This window comes from Papilio machaon, chromosome 25 (genome assembly GCF_912999745.1).
Source record: "Papilio machaon chromosome 25, ilPapMach1.1, whole genome shotgun sequence".
Lineage (NCBI taxonomy): Eukaryota > Metazoa > Arthropoda > Insecta > Lepidoptera > Papilionidae > Papilio > Papilio machaon.
Window position 1 is genome coordinate 3,024,465 of NC_060010.1, and position 26,900 is coordinate 3,051,364.

Genomic DNA, 26,900 nt, shown 5'->3' on the forward strand with positions numbered 1-26,900 from the left:
TAGCAACTTCTATTACTTTATAATCAATTTGTATAACAATGCGTTTTCATTATCGAAATACTTGTGTAAAAACATCATCATCCTTTTTATTACCATTGAAAAAAATTAAAACAGCAATACGTTTTTTTTTTCAGTTACTTTATAACTCGCTGCAATAATAATCACTGTATATGCTAAAAAATTATATGAGTCAGAAATAATCTATTTTTTTAATTTAATTGTTTTACGTATTTTTTTTATGAATAATTGCTAGAACATAATGTATAAATAACGCAAACTTTCAAATGTATCTAAGTTGAATATCTATCTAGCTTATTACTTAAAACTGAAAATACCTTAACATAATTACTCAATTTCTTCTTTCACCTTCCATCTGTAAATAAAATTATGTTAAAATTAATTTCCAACGTATGAATTAATTTGGTAATTACTAATTAAATATTTAGTTTTACATTATGCCAGTACAATAGGACTACTGTCCTGGAATAGACTATTTGGTCTCACTGGCGTCAGTTAGTGTTTACATTATGCCAGTGCCATGATCTTACTGTACTGGCATATTTTAAACCAGATATTAATCAATCGGCACTCAAAAAGAAACAATTGTTCCCATAGACAAAGTACATTCCGAAGTGATTTCATAACGAACTTCAAAAATGTATTGAACTGGCAATATCTTTCAATAAGTCACATGATTGTTAATTACCATGTGTCAGTTCTATACACTTTCCTAAGTCTTGAAATCGCTTCGGAGAGAATGCAATTTGTTTAGGGTGTGTTGTTCACAATTTAGAAGAGTTACAGAACAACAAAGATATTTGACCCGGTGGACAAAAATCAAAATTATAACAGCTCACTAGAGCCCTCCTGTTAACGTTAAATATCGAAAGATTCTCTTTGTACTGTAGCTGTAATGTTTTTTTTTTATGTTTAACTAGTTGTCGACCGCGACTCCGTCTGCGCGGAATTAAAAAAAACGTGAAATGTAGCCTGTGTTCTTTCAGCCGTTCGTATGTTCTACATCTATGCCGAAATCCATCGAGATCCGTTGAGTCGTTCCGGAGATACATTCAAACATCCATCCAAACATTCGCATTTATAATATTAGTAAGAAGTAAGATGAGGTTTTATATGTATTGTGACAGAACCAACCGCGATATCAGCGCCTCTTACCGGGTCAAATATCTTTGACATACATCTCTTATCTCATAATCGATGTTTTTACCTCTCCATCAACAAATCCATCCATCCATACATCTAAACTTTCGCATTTATATGTAAGATGAAGATTTTACCTGGTGCGGTTCAGTTCTTAGTCCAGGGGTTACGTCCATGTTGTCCGGGTATCATGTCGAGCAGGTACTGACGCTGGGCCTCAGCCACCCGCTGCATCTCCGCCACCGCCGCCGCGCCCCCCGCACCCCCCACACCTCCCACACCCCCCACTGCGCCCCCACCCCCACCCTTGCCCGCTGCAACCACACACAGTCAGCAGACATCGTGCTCACATCATATCTCATCATTTTATACTATCCAAAGATATCGTGTAAAATAAAATCAACCATTTTTTTTTATTAATACAATTGGAATAATCTATAGAGCAAATTTATATTGTAAGTTGATTTATTATGATTGATTATTAACTTTATTATTTTTTGTACCAAGTAGGGTTGGCGACATATTGGCGGCCGGCTGTAAAAACTTAAACCAAAACTAAGGTTTATTAAACCTTGTGTTGCCAACCCTGCGTAAGTAGGAAAAGGCCAAAGATGACAATGATTAATATTAACTTTATAAAAAAGCGATGAACGTTAGAAACTTTTTAAAAAAAAATACGGTTTATGACTGATTAAAATTATCTATTGAAACATGGTTGATTGTTTGTCTGATATTTATATTAAAATGGCGGTGATAGACATGATTTTTGGATTACACATTTGGTGATACAAACTCAATAATCTATTTCAATTAAATTTTGCTTATATAAAATCATTTAATGTTAATTAAATGATTTTATATATTTATAATTATATGTTACTAGCTGTCGCTCGCGACTCCGTCCGCGCGCAGTTAAAAAAAAAATGAAAAACAGATGTTGGCCGATTCTCAGACCTACTGAATATTCTCACAAAATTTCATGAGAATCGGTCAAGCCGTTTCGGAGGAGTACGGAAACGAAAACTGTGACACGAGAATTTTATATATTAGATGTAATATCTGATGAACATTTGCAACAACTATTAAAAAATTCAGAACTATCAATCAATCTTTGGATAGATTATTAGTTTGTATCGTAAATATAGATAAATGGTATGTATATAATGGTATGTTTGGTGAATACGTACTGCGCTTACCTAGCGCTGAGGCCTGCGCCATCGCTAGTTGGTATGTGTACAGTAACGGAGAGAACTGCATCATTGCCGCTGCCGCCGCCGCAGACATGCCGCCGCCGCCCGCCGCACCGCTCAGACCTACATACATACATACATACATACAAATACACTGATCTCTATAAATGGATAGGCGATTGCTTGGATAAAACTATTGCTTGTTTACGATTTCCAGAGGCTTAATTTTAGTCCTCTTTCCCTTCCCACCCTTTTCTTATAAGGAAAGGATGAGAAGGGGATGTGTATTTGATGGAGGAGATGCATAGGAAGGTTAAATATTCTCTTTTTGTGCGTCTCCTCCTTCGTCGATTGAAGATAGGCAACTCATCTGCAATTACGAATGTCTAAAGGCAGCGGTCGTTTCGCCATTTCGGCGAATTCATGTGACTGCTTGCTTGTTTGCCACCTTGTGTAATATAAAATAAAAATAAAAGCGACTAGTGATTACATGACAGTTAATTTTATCTATCTAAATTAGTTCGAATCCTCACCACCACCACATACAGGTACCATCAGCGCCAAAATGGTGATAATCAAATTGACACAAAATACTACATCTGATAGCCAGTCCATTTATAGATAAGTGGACAAATAATTACATAGAAAAGTGTCACTTACTTTATACACACATATAGAAATCAGAAACGTATTTTTTTTCCTAAGAAAATTTACTTCAATTTCTTAATTAAATAACGACAAATAAGTTTTTATTTTATCTATATGGAGGTATTGGAATTTTAGATATATTAGTATTTCAAAGTATTTATAATATTAGTAAGATATCAAGATATTTTACCTCTTAGCAGTTGATGCTGCAGCGCCTGCATAGCAGCAGCGCTGTGCTGCTCAAACGCCATCTGCGCAGCCGCAGCCGCTGCCAACTGCTGATACACATAAATACATTCCTTCATTATTTTATATCTAAATAAATAAAGATTATTTAATGACTACTTAAATGATTACAGCATCAGTATCGTCTTGACTCCTTAACTAGGTACACCTGTATTTAAGTAGCCAAATCTAGGTTTAATTTAATTTAAATACAGTTCTATCTATATTAAAGATTCTCGTAATAAAACATAACATTGAGAAAGCTTTGAAAGTTTTTGTGTTCAACTATATTGCCATGAGATGACGCTATTACAAAACTATCTAATCACGAAAGAAGCATTTGTATCCGTTTTATATTAGACTAGCTAGAATTTAAAAACGTAATTAGTAGCCTATGTGTTCTTCCAGATTATGTTCTATATCTGTGTCAAATTTCAATCAAGATCCGTTGAGATGTTCCGGTTCAAATAAAATCCATCTAAACATTCTCATTTATAATATTAGTAAGACGTAAGATATAGTCTGCTAGTTACTATATATTAATGTATATTTAAAAATTTTTACACTTTATTACTTTCAACATATCGACGACGGCATGAAGCAGAAATGTCGTATCTCGATAATTGACTCAAATAAGTTAACATCAATTGCTGTAACTAGTTAAAAATCAATGAAGTAGTAACTTTAGGACATTCCAATCAACAGTATCAAATAACGTTTAAATTTATAGAAATATGTTCCAAAGTTCAACTTCCTATCTTTATTAATTTAGGAGTTATGATTTTTTGAAATAATTTTTTGGCTCTGGTGTAAAACTAGATATTTTGAGATACATTTTGTCGTATTTAGCTTTCTTCCGTCGATATTTTAATATAACAAACATAGTTAGTAATTAAATAATAATCAACGAAATCATTCATTAAATCAATTAACTACTAAATTATGTATCATTTACAATATGGAAACCGGAAAGTATAAACTTTAACATCAAATATTCACCTGATGTTGTTTACTAGAACTGCTTCCTTGACTGGCTGTACTCGAAGATGATCCTTAAACATAAAGACATTGTTAAATATCTTTTTAAATATATCTAAAAATTTCCTTACAGTAGGTTGCTGAGATAAAAATCACTGTATAAAACATATTTCATCCTTGTCATTATCTTTGACAAAACAGAGATAGCAATATTTTTAAACAGGAATTCAGTCTCAGAAACCCACAGTTAATGTTATTTTTTTCGAAGAAATAAAGGATAAATAAAAAAAGTGTGTGATACAAGCCGTGTTACCTTTACCTTTCTTGGCGGGCACGTCTTGTTCACGCGCTCGCTCAGAATGATGGCGCGATAACGTCTCCGAAGAGTTCGCCGACCGGCTGCTAAAAGGTTAACATTTATAAATCAATTTAGCTTAATAACTTATCTAATATATAAAATTCTCGTGTCACAGTTTTCGTTGCCATACTCCTCCGAAACGGCTTGACCGATTTTGATGAAATTTTGTGAGCATATTCAGTAGGTCTGAGAATCGGTCAACACCTATTTTTCATACCCCCCCCCATTTTTTAACTGCGCGCGGACGGAGTCGCGGGCGACAGCTAGTATAATCTGTATATTTTAAATTTTCTACTTGATTATTTAAACTGGCGTAGGATCAACTAATATAAAGCGATCCGCTATTTGCTTGCGGCTCTCTAATAGATAACTTATGTAGAAAATATATAAAACCTACTTACACAAAAGAAGACACCTACAGTCCAGTAAGGATTTGATTTGACAGTAACATGGTGGCAGTTTTTTATTTGATTTTTTTATTTACAAACAACTGCATAGCATCCTTACAGTACACAACCAATTTGACATTATACTCACTTTACATGCCAACCGGGTCAAATAACTTTGTCTACCTATAGTTTTTTTTTTTTTTTTTATAAGAGAAGGGGGCAAACGAGCAGCGGGAACACCAAGGTGTTCATCGACGCCCATGGACATCTGCAATACCAGAGGAATCGCAGATGCCTTGTTGTTTTGTTGTTATATAGTGTTACTTGCAGTGAGGTAAGTTAATCTATACCTGTTGGAGGGTTGCGACGGCTTGGCGGCGGGCTGCTGTGCGGGCGCAGCTGCGGCAGCGGGTGCCGGCGTACGGGACGACGATCGCGACACTGACATCTGTCAGATATTTTTTAGTTTATCCTTATTAATATTATAAATGCGAAAGTAACTGTCTGTCTGTCTCGCTTTCACGCCAAAACTACTGAACCGATTTAAATGAAATCTGGTACACAGATAGTCTAGAGCCCGAGGAAGGACATAGGCTACATTTTAACGCGAAAAAGGGGTTGAAAGTGGGGTTAAAAGTTTGTATGGAATTATCGTCATTTTTACAGTTAGAAGCTTGAAACTTATTTTCGGTTAAGTAAAATAATTATCGTAAAATATTCTATCCGAAGACAGAATTTCACGCGGACGAAGTCGCGGGCACAGCTAGTAAATTAATATTTGAATTAAAAGACGATTAATAAACTTATGTTGTTATGTAATTACCTGTGGTGTGCGATGCGATGAGTGCGACGTGTGCGAGGAGTGCGCAGCGTGCGTGTTGTGCGCGTGCGCGTGCGCAGGTGCGGGCGCGTGTGCAGGTGGAGGTGCGGGCGGCGGGGAGGGCGCGGGCGCGGCCAGACGTCGCTCGATCTCCTGCTCCTGCTGCAGCGCGCGCACAAACGCCGTCTTCAGGCGCGCTGTGTGCTCCGCCTATACAATAATAATTTGATAAAATGTGAATTATTATATACACCGAAGTTTACGCTTAAAGTCTATTTTTAGTCTTTCTTTACCCAAAAAATTATAACAGAAATAAAAGAAGAAGGATTTTTCAAGGAAATTCTTTTATATATATAACAATGTAGTCCATGATATCTGTTTAAATTATTGGATTATGAAATCCTATTGACATCATTCGTATCTGTCATATCTAAAAGGTCGTTCAGAAAAAGGATCAACAAGATTTAAAATTAAACTATTCATCAGAAATCTGAAATAAAATCAAACGAAACAAATACATTCAAAAAATTAACAAACAACTAAACTTTGACATAAAGTTCTAGTGTTTGCAAGTGTCGTATTCGGGCTATCAATCAATACTCGTATAACCATGTGCAAACTTACAATTTCTACTATTGTTAATGTTTTGCAAGAATATAATTGATAGGATTGTATGAAAGTACGTACCTTGAGAGCACGTTTAACATTCCCAGAGACACAGAGCTCGCACAGTCTGCGCGCTGCGGGCGCACAGCTGAAGGTGGGGTCCTGGCGGCGCGCTGCGGGCGCGGGCGCTCGCTCCCAGCGCCACACTGCGGTGAAGTCACACCCGCACTGCGCGCACACCGCCGGCACACTCGAGCGCGGCATGCTGCACAATTATATCATATTATAAATGCGAATGTTTGGATGGATGGATGGATGAATAGATGTTTGTTTGGAGTTTTTTCTCAAACTTTCTATGAATACAAATGTGAAAAATACCGCTGTGACTCGTTTTAAGAACGAAGAGCTGTTATTAAATAAACATTTGACTTGTCTTTTGTCAGTCCTTGGTTCGAATCCCGCCTACCAATGTGTTTTTCCGATTTATACATGTACAAAATTTATCCGACATTCTTAAGATGAAGGAAAACATCGTAATGCAACTTTCACATATATGAGAAGAAATTCAAAGATATATGTGAAGTGAACCAGCCCAGAGGGAATGTGTGTAACTACCCCTAACTTAGGGTAGGCTCCGAGCCCCCCCAGTGGTGACGTATAGTAAGCTGATGATGATCCATTATTAATTAGCTAACAATATCCCTACCAATGTTGCCAGCATTAATTACCACTGCCGAAAAGGCACAGATTAAAAATATAAGTTTTTTTAAATATTGTAATGTAAGGCCTCTTTAACCCTATAACTGCTACGAGGTACGTTACTGACCGCTCCTCGTTGGTGAGATAGTCGACGACATGCTCGAGACCGACGAGGTACACGAAGTCAGTGTTGCTAGGCGACGGGATGAAGTTCATCTCTGGCGGCGGAGGCTTGGGCGGCGGAATCTGTACCATAAATATTATTCTTCTCACTCTTATCTTATTAACATGACTATCGATGACTCCTACGTAGATTGTGGTAAGTCACAATTTTGCGATTTACCCCATGATTGAAAGTAACATCGTAAAGAAGAAAAATTGTAAATTTTAGTTGTCCATTTTCTTGTTTGATGCAAAGTTAATAATTGAAGTTTTGTCTTGCGAAATTTGCGCTTCAAACATATACGATAGCTTAAAGAAACCATCGAGAAGAATATAAAATTGTGTACCTAATTTTTTTTTTGTAATTATAATATTTTCCTTTGCTATGCGTCACCTCGTGAAATCTTCATCCCCTTCCCATTCTCATAAGTAAAAGGTCTAAAGTAAAGACGACTAAAATGAGTCCTCCGGAACTTCTGTTCCAAAAACATATACAGTAAAGTTTTATATTCAAAATGATCAGCAGTTCAGATGAATAGAAATGATTTAAACAAAAATATCATTTATTGTTCCTAAGAAACGGTATTCTTACCACAATGAGTCTATTTCTTACGAACAGTATATAAGTAAATAAGCACGAAATTTTGAAATTAAAAATGTGATCACACCTGTAATAATGTCTTCTCTAGTTGTTTGCGTAGCGCGAGTTTTGCTGCGGCCTGGCGCTGTGCCGGCGTCTGACTGTCATCTGAACTGCGAGAACTTGCCTACAAAAATATATCAAATATTAAATAAATTAAAAAAAAAAACAGTTTTTATTAAGTAAATATAATACAACTCAATATTTTAAATAAAATACTGTTGATTTCTGAGATATTATTGTCTCTGTTTTGTCAAAGACAAGGATGAAATATGTTTTATACAGAGATTTAAATCTCAGAAACCAACGGTAACATTTTTAAACCATTAATCTCTTCTGCCAAAACTTCCCTGTATTATGATATAAATATGTATCTGTATATGTTTCGGCAGTGGAAACACAAATGTGGTACAAAAAATGACATCACTTCTCCATACTCACTGCATCACTTGTGCTACTGGTGACTGAGGAATTATCCTGAGCGGGCTTGTAATCAAATTTTATAACTTATTTATTATATAATTGTAACTAATTAACTTTAAAACTACAAAAAAACCTAGGATTTTAGACTGTTTCATCATCATCAGCTCACTATACGTCACCACTGAGGGGTAACTACCCCAAGTTAGGGGTGACTAGACCATAGTCAACCTCGCTGGCCAAGTGCGGGTTGACATCACACATATCATTGAATTTCTTCTCAAATATGTGCAGCATCACGATGTTTTCCTTCATCGTAAGAACGTCGGATAAATGTACATATGTAAATCCAAAAACATATTGATACATGACGGGATTCGAACCCAGGACCTGCTGATTGCAAGTCAAGTGCTTAACCCTTGAACCACCGATGCTCTCAAATTAATCTTTTAAGCTAACATTAAACATATTTAGTTAATAAAATGGTATACCTTTGGTTGTGCATGTTGTGTGGCTGGCGGCGGTGCAGGTGTTATAGTCACTGATGGAGTGATACTAGCGCCACCACTCGCTGAATTCTGTTTAGTAAATTATAATTAATATACATAATTAAATATAATAATTTGTCTATAGAATTAAAATTCAACTGTTAAATTTAACATATCCTATTTAAATTTAGCATAGATATAAAATATTGTCTCAAATAACATGTTATTGTAAGGGGTGGCTCATATCGAAAAACTGTTTTCCTCATAAAACATCTTAATATCTTAATTATTCCCTTATTTAATTACAGTTTACATCTTAATTCCGTCAGCAAAATCTTCTATTTATAATATTACAACAATTATTATAATTTGACATCTCCTTTTGTATTGACAAAGCCCTTTTTATATATTTTTAATTTCTAATTAAATTCCAACCATATATTATCATTCTGAAATATTATCCTACACTATGCTATAATTTATGCTGCTTTCTTTAATTCTGGATGGACTTAATCATGGATTAAACAAACTTTCATATCTTAGTGATGCAATATTTTTCATCGGATGAGTTAGAATGAATTTGCGTGAAACAAGTAATTGTATATTTTTGTATGTATGTATGTATGTTTGTTTGTTTGTATGTATGATTGTATGTATGTATGTACCTGTGTGCGATATATCCCCGGTGTGAGTGTAGCTCCGCCGGGCAAGCTGGAAGGCCGACGAGTACTCGAAGACAGGTTGTTACCTGCAGCCACGCTTGTACTAGACCTCTGCAAATGTACCAACATTTTTAAAACAAACTTTTAACTAATACAAATTTAAATACCAATATATTTATATTTCATAACTAGCTGTCGCCCGCGACTCCGTCGGCGCGACATTAAACAAAAACTTAAGTAGTAACATATTTGTTCTTCCAAACTGTTCTACATCTATACAAAAAATTATCAAGATCCATGCAACCATTCTGAAGATATCTTCTAACAAACATCCATCCATCCATCTAAACATTTGCATATATTGTCATTTAAAATGTAACATTGACATTTACAAGTGGGGTATGAATTAATTTCCTTGACTATACCTTGTTCTGTTGGTGTGCTGGAGGTGGTGCAGGGGTTACTGTGACACCTGGCGGCACCACACATCCGCTGCCCGCGAGCGCAGTGCCCGTTGTCGTGTCCTGTTATGTACATACTCTAATATTATCTCATACAATATGAGCCCTAATATCAATACAGAAAACTTATATATATATATATAGTTCAGCAATGAAATGCTTGTTAAAAAATGTCTAATAATTCCACTTGCGTATAATATAATTAATCTGCAGGTCCTGGGTTCGAATCCCGTCATGTACCTATGTTTTTCAATTTACATAGGTACATTTATCCGACATTCTTACGATGAAGGAAAACATCGTGATGTTGCACATATCTGAGAAGAAATTCAATGATATGTGTGAAGTCAACACACACTGGGTTAATGTTGACTATGTCCTAGTCACCCCTAACTTGGGGTAGGTTCCGAGCCCCTCATTGGGGACGTATAGTGAGCTGATGATGATATACTTGTACATCATTTCACGCTAGCTAGTAAATTAACCCTTAATAACCTAGAGTTTCAATTTTGATACCAACCTTTTAAACCGAATGTTCACAGTACTATTAGTTTTTTTTATAGGTTGGCTGTTCGTATTTAACTGTTGTATATTATTCTTTCCAACGAAATGAAAAAAAAATCAAATGTCATTATTGTTTTATTTTATCTATGACATATTACTTCCAAAAAAATCACTTCCGTAAATCAGGCTATTAAGGGTTAACAGCTACAAGTACCTTTGCGGGTGGTATTCCAGTGGTCTGCTGCGACTGGCGCAGTTTCCTCAACAACACGAGCCGGGTCTCCTCTGAGCGCAGCTTCTCTCTGAGAGCTCGCAGACGTCTCTCTCGCTCCCATATCTCAGCACTTGATAGTTCCTGCAACGAAAATTATATCTTATTATAATTTACTGTAAGATCAAATTCTATTGTCGCAACACTTTTATAGTATACTTTATTTGTGAAGAGAATAAAATTAATAAAAATACGTAATAATTAGTACTTTTTTATATTACACGATGGCAAACGCCTTAATTCGCCGAAATAGCGAAGCCACCTGCCTGCAAATCGCAGGCTGCAAATTGCCTATTTATAAAATCAATGTAGAAAGGGACACACAGAAAGAGGATATTTCATATTGCTATGTGTCCGATCCTCCGTCAAATTCACTTCCCCTTCCCATCCTTTCCTTATGAGTTATGGGTGGCAAGGGAAAGGAGACTAAAATTAATACTCCAGCACTCACAAAAATCAGACTAATATCTATACTAAATAACTTCCATTTAACGCCTGTCCTGTATGGTCGTGGTATTGCAGCGGGAGAGCTGACTGATGTACTTAACAAATATATTTATTGCTTGCTTTATCACTGTAAATGTATCTATCAATATAATAGAGAATATGTACAAACTCACTGTATGCCCAGCAATGGGCAGTGGGGGATCATTCTCATCGTCCTCCGAGTCCTCATCATCGCGTGGTTCACGCGGCGACTCCGGCGCGGCCACGGGCACGCTCGGCGTTATTGATACGTTCACACTCGCATTCAACTTGCTGCTTACATCTAAATACAAGAATAATATAATTCAAATACCAAAAATAATAAACCAATTTCAACACATTCGGTGCTGACTCGCCTGGCGAGTTCACTTGCATACACAATTACCTACTGTTGATAGTCGAAAATACCTTTACTTTATAACAAATGTACGAAAAAAATTGTTCTATTAATATGTTGGAACTTCCTTCATCAAAGCAATGTATTTCAAACCTGTGAATGGCGCGGGCGCGGGCAGATTTGGTTTGCGATGCGGCGGCGCAGCGGGCAACAGCACGATGTCCGGGCTCTCCGCATAGCTGCGCGTTTCGGAACGGGGGCGAAGCACCCGCTTGCCACTCGCGCCCTACACCATACAAAGATCATATTTTACATTTATGTTACACATGTATGGTCACATTTTATACATAATATGACTTCTTATAAATACTTAACTATTACTTTTTTTAGCTTATTTGTGTAAAATGCTTTGTAAACGTTTTGTTTTATCAAGATGTAATTCAATTTCAAATATGGCGATTTCAAAAAATGCGTTAAAAGTGACATTTTGTTGGTGGAAACACTGTTCTAGGAGTATAATGGCGTTACAGTGTTTAGTTTTTAATCAACTTCAAAAGAGAGTTTTTTAATTAACAACTAGCTGTCTCCAGCGACTCCGTCCAATTGGTATTAAAAAAAAAAAAAAAAAACTTAATTAGTAACTTATGTGTTCTTCCTGACTCTGTTTTTCATCTATACCAAATTCCAGCGAGATTATTGCAACCATTCTGGAGATACCATCAAACAAACATTCACCTTTATAATATTAGTAAAATAGCTTATTTTAGAATCTCTTAATATGTAAGACTCTTTCATACAACAGCCTTGCTGTTACATAAACTATGTACAATTAAAGGAAAATATTCTAAATTCTCACATATTTAAGACATAAATTAATTAGCATCGTAAGTCAATGTGATAATGTACACATAATTTCGCATGACGTGTCCTTGTTTGTTCATTCATTAGATAACAGACAAACAAGTTGTGACCTAAATAACAAAGCCAAGATTAAACGATTTTAAACATTAGCAATATTCAAATTTATATCTTACTAATATTATAAATGCGAAAGTTTAGATGGATGGATGGATGGATGTTTTTTTAGAAGATATCTCCAGAATGGCACAACTGATCTCGATGAAATTTTACACAGAAGTAGAACATAGTCTAGAAGAACACATACACTACTTATTAAGTTTATTTAATTCCGCGCGGATGGAATCGCGGGCGAAAGGTTGTTATGTTATAAAAATACTTATTACATTAAGAGTTATATGAAAATCTAGTTTTATTGTTACTAATACAGTTAATAAGCGAGAGTCATTGTCCAGTCCCGATGGGAGACCTCCGTAAGCAAGGATCTTGTTTAAAAGAGCAACCTGTATCATCATCAACCTGCCCTTATCCCTATGGAGGGTCGGCACAGTATGTACTACTCCTCCATACATCTCTATCAGCCGTCATATCTGAATTTACCCCCTTCTTACGCATATCCTCTTTCACACAATCCATCCATACTTTCTTTGGCCTTCCTCTACCTTTAAAGAGCAACCTGTATAAGCGAATAATATACCCTTGGACTCTCGCTTGAGGATAACTTTATATGTTATTGTAAATTGTAAAACTTGAGTATTAATATACAACCAGGAAAAGATCAAATTTAAATACTTACAGATACTTTTTCAATCTTCAGTAATGATTGCAAAAAAAAAAAAAATTTTACATTATAATAAATAAATGCTACTATTTCATTAAAGCTGTCTTTTGAATCATTATAATTAAACTAAAAATAACAAACTAATAAAACTATTAAAACAAATTTATATCATCTCAGGCTTTCATAAGAAAAACAAATAGAGTGGAAACTCTATTAACCCTACTATTTGTTGTCGTTAAGCATACGGAAAATTAAATATATGAAGAAAATCGATTTTTGTGTATATGTAGTCACATTCTGTGTTTATTAACAACAAATACTTAACAAAAATCAATATTTATTAAGAAATTTAAGATACATTATACAACATATGATTTGGCCTAACTAAAACAATAATGGCGGTACCTCAGGTACCATGTGGGTTGCGGGCTAGGTATTGCAAATACTCTAAAGTTCCTACTGTACATTATTTCTTTACGAACTTACATGTGGCGGTGGTTGAGCTGGAGTTATAGTAAGTCCGCTTGCAGTCAGCGCTCGCAATTCACTCAATTCCGGAGGCAAGGATCTGCAAAAACATATAAACAATGTGAATCTAATGAAAAGAAATCAACCCATGTAACATAATACCTCAAAAGACGTAGTTACATCTCTTTTCTCTTACTCAAAAGAGTTCTTTTATTGCATGGTTTGAAAACAGAATAAAGTAATAGAAGAGCCTAGAGCCTAAAGTATTTGGACAACAAACAAAGTCATAATAGGTACGTATACTAACACAATCTTATACATTATTTTCAATGTTACAAGAAACATTGGTGTATTAGTTACATAATATACTATGATCATGGTATATTTGAAATACATATATAATACAGTTGAACATGGATAAGAGAGAAACCTGCCTAACCACAATAAGACCGAAACTTTAATTAGGGAGAAACCTCTATAAGCAAATATTGCAGTCCCTTGGATTCTCTCTTATCCCGGTTCAACTTTAATTGATTTTTTTAAACTTTATTCTTATTTTTTCTTATTATTGTTTTTTTTTTTCAATACAATAGAAAATCTTTCATCTAATACAACAGCTTATAAGGATTCAAACTTCAATAGAAATATGGTGATGTTTACTGGGAACTATATTGATGTGCTCTTCTCAAAACATATATAAAAGTATAATAAGTATCTTACATTAGATAAAAACCTTACAATAATATTAAACCGAAAAATTCTATTTATAAAATAGATGATATAGAAAAATAATTATAACATATGGTATAATATTTAATAATTACTTAAATATTAGCCTAATTTAAAAAATAATCATCAATTCTACCATAAAAATAAAGTGTTATGTATTAAGAATACATAAGGTATTACCTGACGCTAAGATCCACCGCCGAATCGTCAACGTCCATTGTGGCCTAATGTACTCATACAATTACGGGATCAAATTAACATCTAAAAATCAATAAGTAATTAATTTTGGATTATCAAAATATCTTAAAATTCTTAAGTATGTGTATACTAGAAATGATCGGTGTATGTTATTCTATGTTATCAACGATGTCTATTTTGCAACATGATACATTTTTTTGGGAATGCATGAATATTTTATACGACTACGACCGGGTGACAGGTAACTGACAATGGCCATCAATTGATTACAATTTCGAAATAGTGCAGGAACATTATTACTACAATAAACAAACTTTTATTGTTACCGTTTTCTTATTTACCTGTAAATATCGTCTATTCAATAATTAAATAATTATACTATTATAAAATAATATAAAAACGAAGCGCACGAAACACATACACATCAAGATTAACAGATTATAAAAAAAATATTGTTTGTAGATTATCTCTTAATTTCTAGACAGATACGATTTTAGGAAACATTATACATTTATCAAATTTATGCTGTGACTTTTTTGCAGATAAATCCGGATTCAATTTAAGCGTAACTTTGATTTTTAGCAGGGGAATTAATTTAATATATCATATTATCAGATTAAGAATAACTTTTACGTGCAATTTACAAGTATATTCTATTTGATAGATTACTGTTTACTGCTAACTTCTCTATGAATGTTACCAAAATAAAGAAATGTCAAAACTCAAAACACGACATGATTATATGTAACCTAAAAGTGGTGTGAAAATAAAAAATACCAATATTTAAAAGCTGCAATAATTTGACTAACCATTTAGACTATATCATTTAAGATACTAAGAATACGTGAGATATAAGGTTAGTAAAATGCCTGGACCAGATTTACTTTCAAGTCAAGGATTGAGATTAGATGGAAGGCGCCCAAATGAACTCCGTCGCATAAGATGTAAACTTGGTGTATTTACACAACCAGACGGTAGTGCCTACTTGGAGCAAGGCAATACCAAAGTTTTAGCGGCAGTATATGGTCCTCATCAGGTAAAAGTAACATGTACATTAGAACCAGCTTTTGAAATATTTTTTTTCAATTTCATTACACATCACTTTGAACCTATTTATTTTTATCATTAATGTTTATTCATGTTTGTTAGATTGTAGCAAAATCTTATGTCTCATTTGTATAAACAATTTCAGGCGAGCAAATCAAAAACATCAACAGAAGGTGTTGTTGTAAACTGTCAGTACAGCATGGCAACATTCTCTACAGGTAACAAGAAAACAGCCAACTTAAATTTTACGTTTTTGGACTTCCAAGATAAACCTGCTCCATTAGAATTATTATTCTGATATATCTTTGTTCCCATTAACAAATTCAGTGCTACAAACTAGCTTTACTAGTTCACTAAATATGTGATAATCATAGTAGTTTTCTTTTCCATTCCTTTTTATCAATCATCTTAACTTAGACAGACATGCAAACCTAAATTATTCTCCTTGTCACATGCTATTTACCTATATTGTAAATTTTCGCAGGCGAACGAAAGAACCGACCTAGAGGTGATAGAAAATCACAAGAAATGTCTCTACACTTGAGACAGTCATTCACAGCAGCAATCAAAACAGAACTCTATCCTCGTTCACAAATTGATATTTATATAGAAGTTTTACAGGTTTGATTTTTTTCTTCATTTGACACATTGGTAGATAAACTAATATTGTCATGGTGGCCAAAGTAACTTTGTCTTAGTCTATAGTCCGGTCGCGGAGCAGGAAGAATTTCATACAATGACCTCTTTACCTACTGACAGAGGTTACAAACTATTTTGTATTTAGTGCGGTTTACATGAATTATTTGAAGGAGAAAGAAAAATTACCAACTTATAAAATATAGTTATTGTTATTATATAAATCATTTATTTAGATTTAATAATACAAGTAATAAAAATCTAGACAAGTATCTAATAATAAAAAATCAGAATCCGATTCCTCTGTTTCGGAGTAACTGTTACTTTGCTCTATTGTTCAATTTCGAGAAGTGAAGAATTCATTTGCATAATATTTTAAAACCAAAAAGTAACTATCGGAAAGCCGGCAATAAAATAGATGATGTTGCCTGCACTTTCGTCTTTCAAATATTCGTTTCGATTGTTCATTTCGAACTATCCAATAATAATTAACCTTTTTGGTAATCCTTCTAACGGAGCCCATAAAATTTTTATTATGCAAACAAACAAACTAAAAGTTTACAATCCCTGAGGACGGCGGCCTTTCTTTCTGTGCGAGCGAGACTAATTGTATTTACGCGGGAGTGACAGAGACAGGTAATGCGAGTTCAATGTACGAAATTCTTCTTGCTCCGCGACCGGACTATAGTTAACAACATGCACTAAACACAAATACACATTTACAGGTGTAAACATGTTTTTTTGCTTAAGTAAAAGGACCTATGCGGCATCTATTCCTACATGGTTGAAACTTTGAGACTCTCTCCTGTAAAGTTGTCAATTTGCACATTGGCCCTTATTATTAGGCACCATCGATGTATTTCAATGAAAAACCATACTTTTGCATGGGATCTCATAACCTCTCATAATTACATACAGCTAGATATCGTAGCACTAAGCCAGTGGTGGTATAAGGCCTAGATTTGAGCCTTTCAATGGCAATGTATATGAGCTGAAGCCAATTCTTGTATTGGTAGTTTCAATAATTTTGGTGGCTCAAGTTAAGCTGTGCAATATGCCTACCCTGCATTTCTTTATTCCCTGCTATATCTAAAACTGTCCTGCTCAACTACTTGTTATGTTAAGAGCTGTTACTATCTTTGAAAGCCATAATAGTAAGATGAAAGTTTTAAAGGCAGATGGTGGTGCATACTGTGCGTCAGTAAACGCGGGTACACTTGCACTGATTGACGCAGGCATCCCGCTGAAAGCGTATGTTTGCGCGTGCACCGCCTCTATGGCTTGGCAGGGCAGCGAGCCCGAGCCGTTAGTTGATGTCGGACATGTGGAGGAGGCGGCCGGTGGTGTCTGTCTTACTGTATCCAGTTTACCTTCCACAGGTTAGCAGTATACAGGTTAATCTTAATAACCAATAGCTTATCTATCTATTATCTAGACTAAAAGATTTTGTAATTATGTGTTGAATTACAACATTTCAAGTAATGTAAAATACCATACGACATTTTTAATTAATTAAGAAACGGCTTAACTCACGTTTGATCGTCCGGTGACTGCACCGACTAGTTTCGAACCCATCGGGGGTTTATCTTCAGGCCAGTGTTTATTCCGAGGACTTCGCGGTCGCGTTTCGTCTCGCACTCAAAGCTGTTTCTTAATTAATTAATTATGATGTCTCACGAAAGTTTAAACAATTTAATAAATTTTTTTTTTAATTACCTTGAACATTTTCATTAAATAAAAAATGAGATGTACCAGGTGAATCCAAATTCACAATTAAAGGGTTTTTGACTTTTGATATGGCTAAAAATAGTAATATCTATTTTTATTTATATGTTCTTGAAATACATAATGTTTAGTATGGTTTCAGGCAATGTAGCATTATTGGAACTGTCGCACAAGCTGCACATGGACTACTATGACATAGTGATGAGCAGAGCTATGCAGGGCTGTAGAGATATTGAGGTAAAATAATATTTAGACTACTCGGTATTCTTATGGAAGTGGTGGAAATAGAAGCTAGTTACATGTCCTTCAGACAAATATTTTTTTTACTTTTATTCTCCTTAACATGTTTTATTTTGATAATTTATTGATTGCTAGCTTTTACCCGCGACTCCGTCCGCGCGGAATTAAAAAATAGAAAACGAGGTAAAAATTATCCTATGTCCGTTTCCTGGTTCTAAGCTACCTCCCCATCAATTTTCAGTCAAATCGATTCAGCCGTTCTTGATTTATAAATAGTGTAAATAACACGACTTTCTTTTATATATATAGATGTCTATGAATATAGGGTGGACTATTTTTTCTTATTTTCAGGTAATTTTGGATCGCGCTGTAAGGGAACACTTAGCAGAAGGATGGACAAAGCTAGATACAATAACAATATAAATGTTTAATTTACATTTTTCTATCAATCGTAACAAACCTCTTTTGATAATTTTGACCCCACAAATATTTCGGAAAAGCTAACATTTAGTTTTAGTTAGTGCTGACGCGTTATTTTTTTTACAAATTTCGTTTTTCTAATGTAAAAAATTGTAGAGAGTACCTTGGTCCAATCCGGTCCAGTCTGTTTCTTATGCAATAGCTAGAAGTCGATCATTGCAATTTGTTCTTAAATTATTAAAGTTGTTAGACATCGCAGTGGATAAAGAAGGTGTATGAAATAAAAAAAAAATCGTTATAGACTTACATATTTATTAGAGATCTGAACAAAATAAGAAATTAAATTATATGTACAGTCTATGTTAAAATTTAACTAAATTAGAGGTAAGTTAATAGTTACACACCGTTTTCGTTACATAGCTTAATGTATTGTAAGAAAACTTAACCTTTAAGAAAGTTTTAACTATGGCGAAAATAAATGACAAAAGCGCATTAGTAGAACAAATTATGCATAGGCATAGACAATACGCGAGAAATAGAGGAAATAAATGAAATGAAAAAAAAACCGTAAGTTAAATTCATTCCATCCATAAAAATGGATGCACACTCTTAAAATAAAAAATATAAATATCTTTCAAATAAATAAAAGTTACTATATTGTACTTCTTTCGAATTTATAAAAAAATAAATATTGCAAAGATTGCATTTAAAGTATGTTATTTAATGTAAAAAACATTGCAACGTTTTATAATCACAACTTCATCACCCGTTTAATGGTGATCCATACAACAAACCCCATACTACTTTCCATTCATTTGGAATTAAAATGTTCACGTAAAAGCGAAACATTCCCTACAAGTTATTATGCACCTTTACCAATGAAATGAGAAACAAGTGTTGCCACTCACCTAAAATCTATAGAGCTATAGTAAAAATGTATACGGTATTGCCATATAACAAAATTCATTTAGCCTTCCCGAAACAAAAACATATTTAAATTATCCTATTTTATTGCACAAAACCACAATTGCAACAAATAAAGTTCATTGGAAAAAAATATAAAATTTTCAGATACACTACCATTTTTACGGATTTTTATTCAGTGTTACCAGTATTAAATTATTTCAATTTAATCATTATATAAGTCAATGCTCCATAGATTTAAGTCAAAGTTTTAGCTCCACAAGCAATCATTTGCATTCGTCGCATCACAACAATCAAAGCAAATCTTCAATCGACCCCACAAAAAGTGTTTACATATAAAAAGTTATATCTCATTATATTGAGTCGCTAAGGCACTCATCTAGAATTATCATCTATATATAAAGTTTTACGCGTAAGCAAAATTAAATAATTTTGGAGGGAGGGGGGGGGGATACTAACAACAAAAAATATATATGTTTTGACTCGTTCAGATAATGCATGCAAAATAAAATATCATTCAATTCCAAACACTTAACCTAATGTTGTATATACGAATAAATGTTTGTTACATTCGTATGGCGTAGTTTGTGATACTAACGACATCTGGTAGAAAAGTGTAAATGGGGAAAGGGGGGGCGGGTTAGTTGGCCGCCACCGGCTCCGGGGCTGCCTCGATTTGACTAGTGTCCCCCGCAGACACATCTGAAATAATATATCACAATTAACTACAGATCCATTAAAACCTAGCAAGAAGTCTAGACTTGAAAGTCCAAACACACTGTTTAGTTTTATTACTAGTTATTGCTCACCGTTACTCGTCTTGTTAGGAGAGTTTTGTGGAGAACTTTTCTGTGAATCACTGGTGCTTCCTTCCGCCTCACCCGTTTCACCCGCCGAAGATGTTGGCTGGATAAAAAAAAATACTATTTTAATAATTTTACGTTATGTACAATAAAAGATTACTAAAGCTGTACCTTAGTACCCACTAAAAAATTAAGAGTATAATTAAAAAAATATATAGTATTCTGAGACATTTTCACATACTCACTCTATTTCTATTAGATAATCTCGGCTTGAGTCCTTTCGGTTCTTTGGCGGGGTCAAAGTGACAGTCGAAGATTTCTATAAGCTCCTTTATGTCCTCCTCTTTAGCCGATACCGACAACGAAGCTAATTGTTTCTCTAAACCTATAACAAAAAGTTTTACTTAGTAATGAAAATGGTTCTTCACCTCTGGCGTAGTGTTGAGTACTTCTGCTGACTTATTATTACAGCACCAATCATTGACGACCCCTGGTATGTATTATTTCGCACCGTTGGTATAATTGAATACCCTTTTTTTCTGTATAAGACAAATGGCCTATATTCGTGAAAAGCGAAGTGAATCTACCTCTGCCCATAGATTGAACATTTCCCTCTCCGTCAAATCCACTTAGAGGACTAAAATTAGACCTTCGGCACCACACTCATCAGACTGTACACGGTATTGCTTCCACTTCCTGTCTTTGTGGTTGTGGTATTTCAACGGTTGAGCCGTCCTATTCGTGGAGCAGGTGTTGTTGCTGATTTCTACCACTGTTATACCCCATTCACACTAGGCCAGTCGCGCTCGAAATTAGCGCTGACATACAACTGGCCTAATGTGGGCACCCATGGAAGCCAATAAGCCAGTCAGACCGATAACTGGGATGGCATTCTACTTTTCAGGCCAGTTCGGCCATTCCACCGCAACTGGCATAGTGTGGATGTTCTGGGAGAGGCCAGTCCAGTTCTGACTAAACAATTGTATAGGTACCACACGTTGTTTTTTAATCTAGGCTGTTTAATGTTTATTATTTATCACTTTTGCCTGTAGTCTTCACTAAGCCACGCCTCAGATGGGACTGGCAGAATGTGGACAACACCGTCCATGACAGGCCAGCGCGACTGGCCTACTGAGCTGGCTTGGTGTGAACGAGGCATTAAACTCCAGTCCTGGTGTACAGTGTTATGTAACACACCAGTAAGCTTGTGTTCCTGCCAGGCGTCGCGCAGTTGGTCGTAAAGGAAGCCCGCCTCGGCCAGTATACGTCGCAGTTGTGTGACACGCTTGCGCTCCGGCCGCGCGGCGCGCAACAATGGCGCGAACACCGGACGGAACGTATTCTGTCTGCAATACATACATACACTTACAAATATTATACAATACAAAAATACAAATACCATAACTATTTACATCACACACGAAATTATTAAATTAATATTTTTATATCTTGCTAATATTATAAATGCGAATGTTTACAGGCATCAATATAGAACACTAGCTGTCGCCCGCAACTCCGTCCGCGCGGAATTAAAAAAAACTTAATAAGTAGCCTATGTGTTCTTCCAGACTATCATCTACATCTTTACGTCAAATTTCATCAAGATCCATTGAGCAGTTCCGAAGATACTTTTAAACCATCATCCATCCATCAATCTAAACATTCACATTTATAATATTAGTAAGTTTGTCTGAAAGAACTCATAAGCCACTTATTATTTTTTTTAATTCCGCGTGGACGGAGCCACGGGCAATAGCTAGTAGATAATAAAGTGGGAAAAAATAGTTTTCCTAAATAATTAATTTTAGCATAAAATGTGATTTATAACTACAGATGAACTTATAATTTGGAACATAGTAACTAGCGGTAGTACAAACCTTTCAAGCAAATTCTTGAGATTGACTAAGGCGTCAAGTTCAGTCTGTACAGGTCTGGCCCACACCCTCGCTGTCTCCACCATATCTTTGCTGGCCGAAGCGCCTTCACCTCCCGCACCCACCTCTTGTTGTTCACCTATAAATGAAAAAAAAGAAAGGAAATGAAAAAGTTATACTAGATTTGCATGTCTTCAATGTAGCCAACTTAATAACACTCATGTTATGTTCTACATTTTACAAGTTACAGAATATTGTAATTTCATAGCTCTCAAATCAAGAAAAATTAGCAATAAAACTAAAATTGATATATAATGATATATCTAACGGAAGCATCAATGGCTCAGGGGTAAGCACTTGACTTGTAATCTGCAGGTCCTGGGTTCGAATCCCGCCATGTACCAATGTATTTTTCGAGTTTCGATTTACATATGTACATTTATCAGACGTTCTTATGGTGAAGGAAAACATCGTGATGCTGCACATATCTGAGAAGGAATTCAATGATATGTGTGAAGTCAACCCGCACTGGGCTGTGGTTGACTATGTCCTAGTCACCCCTAAGTTAGGGTAGGATCCGAGCCCCTCAGTGGGAACATATAGTGAGCTGATGATAAATGAATGAAATGATATATCTAAAGTAACACTTTCTGTAAAATACTTCACTAGTGATTTTTTAATAGATTAATATTATATACAAGTACTTTTATAGTCTAAACCGAGTTTTTTTTATTATACCTTGAGCAAGATGTTCTACAATACGATAGGCAGCAGTTGCTCTATCCAGTGCGCTGTCCACAGACAACGAGTCCGCGTCCAGTAGTACTCGAGCAAGCACTCGCAGTGACACAGACTTGACAGTAGTCTTGCACTTGTCAGCGGCCAGTGCATAGCTGTCAGTGAAGCCAGCTACAATAGACTTGAATCTGTCCAGTAGCTTGTAACTGAAATTAATGTCAAATTTTGTTAGTATGCAATAACTAGCTGTCGCCCGCGACTTTGTCTGTGTGGAATAAAAAAAAATGTAATAAGTAGTCTGTGTTCCATCTGTGCACAATTTGTTCGGTCTTCCTCTACCTTTGCAACCTCATGCAGATTCAATCTCATTACTTTCTTGTTGAAAAGATCATCATCTCTCTGCACAATATGGTCCAACCAATGATAACCTTCTCCTCTTCCTTTCACTTATCATTACATTACATCTTATTCATCAGAAATGGAGTTATTTTTTTTTAAATCTCATTCAGTTAAATACTTATATTACATGCTTACCGTATGAGTGCTTCAAGTAACATAATAGGGCTGAGACGTCTAGGTTCATGGTAGATGAGAATTACTTTGCTTTCACTGTCGCCTTTTTCTTTCTCCAGCCAGTCCAGGAAATCTGTTAGCGCTGATATTTCCGATTTTGTTTTTAATATCTATAACAATATTTCTTAATTATGCTTAACACTTACATTATAACAAGACAAGGACAAACAATCTAAATCAGGGATTCCCAAACTATTTTGGACAAGTGACCCCTTTTCCAAAATGAACTGTTACCTAAGACTCCTATGGCCAAGTTATCTACTTTATGATCAATTATTATTATTCGTTCTGACTTAAGTCAATAGATGACGACAGAGTGAGAATTAGCAATGCTTTAAGTTCAATCACTTTGGGAATCCCTGATCTAAATAAACCTTATTAGCACAAAAATATAATCTTACTAAAATATTATAAATGTGAATGTTTGGATGGATGGATGTTTATTTGAAGATATCTCAAGATTGGCTGTATGGATCTCGCTGTAATTTGGCATAGATATAGACAGCTAGTTAAAAAAAAAATGCTTGTTACCTTATGAGTAATTGTATCTTTAAGCATCCTATACCGACCGACGGTGACCACTCTGATGTTGTGACGCCGGCGAGCACCTGGGTTCAGGTCCCCATACGGCATTATATATTGGGTATATGTCTGCTTAGGCATGAACGCCGCTATCTGACATATCTGAAATTATCAATTTTTAAAGAAGATATACGAATATATTAAATGTAACAGTATTCACAAGTCAATATATTAACTACTTTCTGCGGGTTTCAAAAAACCATAGCAAGGTCTTGTCACAAACTCTGTAAGCCTGAATTTGCCTTGAATTTCAACTGTCATAAAATGTACAACTGTAAATGACAAAATGTTACCTGTCTTTTTCAATAACAATAGTCACAGTATTATCATTTAGGTATGACAGTGGAAACTCATCATAAACTTGTATACAAACACTGGAATGTAAAATACTGTTTCTTCCTTTGTATATTTGCTTTGGATAGAGAATTATCACTAATCACTATATTGCACATGTGTCTAAAACTAATCTGTGAAGTATACAAACATACTAACTTCATCAATAAGCCTCCGTCCAGTTGTATCCATGTCCCATCCGACAAGTGAGTACTTCCCTGGTGGCAAGCCTAAGGGTTTCTCAGCAAGCGCAGGCAGCAGCTCAGTCGCTGGAGCTTCCATATCCCCACCGTTTACCTTTGCCTCAGACACCATTGCCATATGCCTGGTAGCTGCTAACTGTAACAAAGTTAAAGTTAAATTTAGTTAATGTCATCCCTGCCACTACTAGTTTTATGTTTAGGTGAATGCAATAAATGAGTTAGCAAAGATAATAATTTTACACATGTACATATTAAACACCGAAATACCCAACTAGATAGTTCCTGTGACAAAGGTGTAATTTCAAAGGAATCCTTTTCAAAAACTTTAAACTCTAGAAAACTTCACCTACATTCATATGTGACCGAGAAAAAAATGTTTCCTACTAATCTTACTAATACTATAAATTATAATATATTAAAATATATTGAACATATGAATGGATGTTTGTTAGAAGGTATCTCCTGAACTGCTGCATGGATGTCACAACACATTGGCTACTAATTACTTTTTTCTACTTCTGCCGCAGACGGAGTAGGGAGTGACAGCTAGTCAAGTGATACAACTAGAAACATATTTGATTTTTATATTCTTGTAAGATAAATAGCGTACTCACACCTAAACATATGATACAGAGAAAAATTAGCAAATTCTTGTGAATAAATAGTACCTTATTTCAATCTACCTACCTCTTGTTTTCACACTCTAAAAATGTATCCTAACCTAACCAATAAATATTAAAATCAGTTTTGATGTTTCTTTTACATTGTTTTGGTAATGATGTTTACAGGATAAACAATAACATTACATATTTTAATCTTGAACTTCTAATTTAGGTTAAGTAGGTATTTTTAATGTGATATCTACATTTAATAGAGTAAACATTAATTAACGAGGGATGTAAGTACCTCGGTAAATAGTAAATAAATTGGGCTTGATTTACCTACTTTAAATGTTTTCAAAACTTTTAGAGGAATGTTTTCGTTGTATGTTTAACATACCGGCAAGTATTAGGAACCAAAGTATAACCTTTTTGGTACTTTAGTGGATTATTTTAAATTTCTACAAAATATATGAGTCATACAAGAAAAACATAAAAATAGGTATTCCGAAATTATCGATTTCCTGACGATGAAAGACTCAAGGAAGGTATATTATATGTGGAATAAAAAGATGTATTTGTTAAACATTTTTCAAAAGGGATATATTGAAAATAATAGCATATAAATAAAATTACAGGAAAATAAAAAATAGGACACGTGGCGGTCTTTTTCTAGTCATTTGCCCCACCCCATCATGTCAAAATAAAATAAAGATGAACTCACTAATGATAAACGCTGCCGTTGATCTGATGTTATTAAATAGTAATCCTCAATAAACAATGTTTTAGGTCGCTCTACAAGTTTAGTAAAGTGGAATAATTGAGTAAAAAATATCACAAAATCTCAGCACGTGTGCGGCAATCGGCAAAACGCAGTAGTGATTGGGTAGTACGGTGCAGTATATTTTACCGGTATTTTTATCGTAAACGCTATGGGACAATTTTTCAAAAAATTCAGTGTAGTTTAAAAAGGTAATGAAAACTTTACTCCTTTTGGAAAGGAATTAAAATAATTTTATAAGAAATATTTTTGTTAAAATGTGGAATTTGATTTTTATATGACAACTTTGATTTGAACGTCTCTATTGAAATATGTCAGGTAAAATTAATAATTGTTCCAGTATGAATTTCAAATTGTAATAATTAATTGTATACGCGATTGAGTAGTATTTCTTTTATTTAAATTCGTAATATGATAAGAATCAATAATGTAACTTTAATTAAATAATGTACAAAGGACTAATTTACCGGATACTTACAAAGAAATAGATAGTTTCTTGTATTGTAAGCGAAACAACAATTCAACAACTTTAATAAAGATTTAAAATATAATTAAAAAATTATATTTCAATCTACAATTTAGTACAAGATGCAACAATCTGTATGACTTTGACAAAGGGAGCAAAATTCCTTTTTTAAATTTCAAGACATTAATAAGAGAAGATGTAACAATTCTTCTTTTTAATCTAAGAAAAACTTTTTATTTATTATAATTCACACGGGCGATTCGAGTAACATAAGCGGAGGGCTGGAAGGCCCGAAGGCCCCTTAAAATTTTATAAATTTCTATTGCTCTGTTTAAAATCTTAAGACTGACCCGTGAATCATGTCATTATTTTATCTTTTTTATTACCGAATTAGGTCCTCTTTTAACCTGTCTGGTCTTA

At 34.7% G+C, this 26,900-nt stretch overlaps 3 protein-coding genes across 9 annotated transcripts; 1 reads left to right on the forward strand and 2 right to left on the reverse strand.

The window, feature by feature from the left end:
* Positions 1-224: 224 nt before the first annotated feature.
* LOC106710988 (transcriptional repressor p66-alpha) lies at positions 225-14,965 on the reverse strand. 7 transcript variants are annotated; one of them, XM_045684170.1, is made up of 21 exons: positions 14,913-14,965; positions 14,519-14,602; positions 13,628-13,709; positions 11,656-11,788; positions 11,300-11,448; positions 10,623-10,763; positions 9,869-9,967; positions 9,447-9,554; positions 8,785-8,871; positions 8,315-8,359; positions 7,902-8,000; positions 7,199-7,317; positions 6,454-6,637; positions 5,770-5,976; positions 5,297-5,394; positions 4,513-4,601; positions 4,221-4,273; positions 3,187-3,274; positions 2,346-2,471; positions 1,296-1,472; positions 225-373 (listed from the first exon to the last, which is right to left on the reverse strand). In XM_045684170.1, exons 2-20 carry the CDS (start codon positions 14,554-14,556, stop codon positions 1,306-1,308), a joined length of 2,112 nt encoding a protein of 703 aa, XP_045540126.1. In that variant the 5' UTR covers positions 14,557-14,602; positions 14,913-14,965; the 3' UTR covers positions 225-373; positions 1,296-1,305. The 7 variants fall into 7 exon arrangements, with proteins under 7 accessions (XP_045540126.1, XP_045540125.1, XP_045540127.1 ...); XM_045684169.1 differs by having other exon boundaries at positions 14,519-14,599; positions 14,878-14,960; XM_045684171.1 differs by lacking the exon at positions 14,913-14,965 and adding an exon at positions 14,863-14,879 and having other exon boundaries at positions 14,519-14,599.
* Positions 14,966-15,241: 276 nt separating this feature from the next.
* Positions 15,242-18,892, forward strand: LOC106711005 (exosome complex component RRP41). Its single transcript, XM_014503217.2, has 6 exons — positions 15,242-15,572; positions 15,729-15,801; positions 16,068-16,204; positions 17,394-17,598; positions 18,087-18,181; positions 18,536-18,892. The coding sequence occupies exons 1-6, from the start codon at positions 15,402-15,404 to the stop codon at positions 18,605-18,607; spliced, it is 753 nt and encodes a 250-aa protein (XP_014358703.2). The 5' UTR covers positions 15,242-15,401; the 3' UTR covers positions 18,608-18,892.
* Positions 18,893-19,978: 1,086 nt separating this feature from the next.
* Positions 19,979-26,131, reverse strand: LOC106711000 (maternal protein exuperantia). Its single transcript, XM_014503208.2, has 10 exons — positions 25,958-26,131; positions 24,591-24,770; positions 24,048-24,200; positions 23,478-23,626; positions 22,944-23,149; positions 22,209-22,344; positions 21,529-21,677; positions 20,577-20,716; positions 20,338-20,434; positions 19,979-20,230 (listed from the first exon to the last, which is right to left on the reverse strand). Exons 2-10 carry the CDS (start codon positions 24,750-24,752, stop codon positions 20,169-20,171), a joined length of 1,254 nt encoding a protein of 417 aa, XP_014358694.2. The 5' UTR covers positions 24,753-24,770; positions 25,958-26,131; the 3' UTR covers positions 19,979-20,168.
* Between the last annotated feature and the right edge of the window lie 769 nt (positions 26,132-26,900).

Bases quoted from the DNA above. Each gene is read 5' to 3' on its own strand.
- LOC106711005 (XM_014503217.2), top strand. From the start codon at position 15,402: ATGCCTGGACCAGATTTACTTTCAAGTCAAGGATTGAGATTAGATGGA. The intron at 15,802-16,067 runs GTAACAAGAAAA...AAATTTTCGCAG, and splicing joins CATGGCAACATTCTCTACAG to GCGAACGAAAGAACCGACCT. The intron at 17,599-18,086 runs GTTAGCAGTATA...GTATGGTTTCAG, and splicing joins ATCCAGTTTACCTTCCACAG to GCAATGTAGCATTATTGGAA.
- LOC106711000 (XM_014503208.2), bottom strand. From the start codon at position 24,752: ATGGCAATGGTGTCTGAGGCAAAGGTAAACGGTGGGGATATGGAAGCT. The intron at 24,201-24,590 runs GTTAGTATGTTT...TGATAATTTCAG, and splicing joins GACGGAGGCTTATTGATGAA to ATATGTCAGATAGCGGCGTT. The intron at 23,150-23,477 runs GTAAGCATGTAA...CATTAATTTCAG, and splicing joins TTACTTGAAGCACTCATACG to TTACAAGCTACTGGACAGAT.
- LOC106710988 (XM_045684170.1), bottom strand. From the start codon at position 14,556: ATGGACGTTGACGATTCGGCGGTGGATCTTAGCGTCAG. The intron at 11,449-11,655 runs GTTTGAAATACA...TCTTGTATTTAG, and splicing joins CGCGCCCGCGCCATTCACAG to ATGTAAGCAGCAAGTTGAAT. The intron at 8,001-8,314 runs GTGAGTATGGAG...ATATTTTTGTAG, and splicing joins CCAGTAGCACAAGTGATGCA to GCAAGTTCTCGCAGTTCAGA.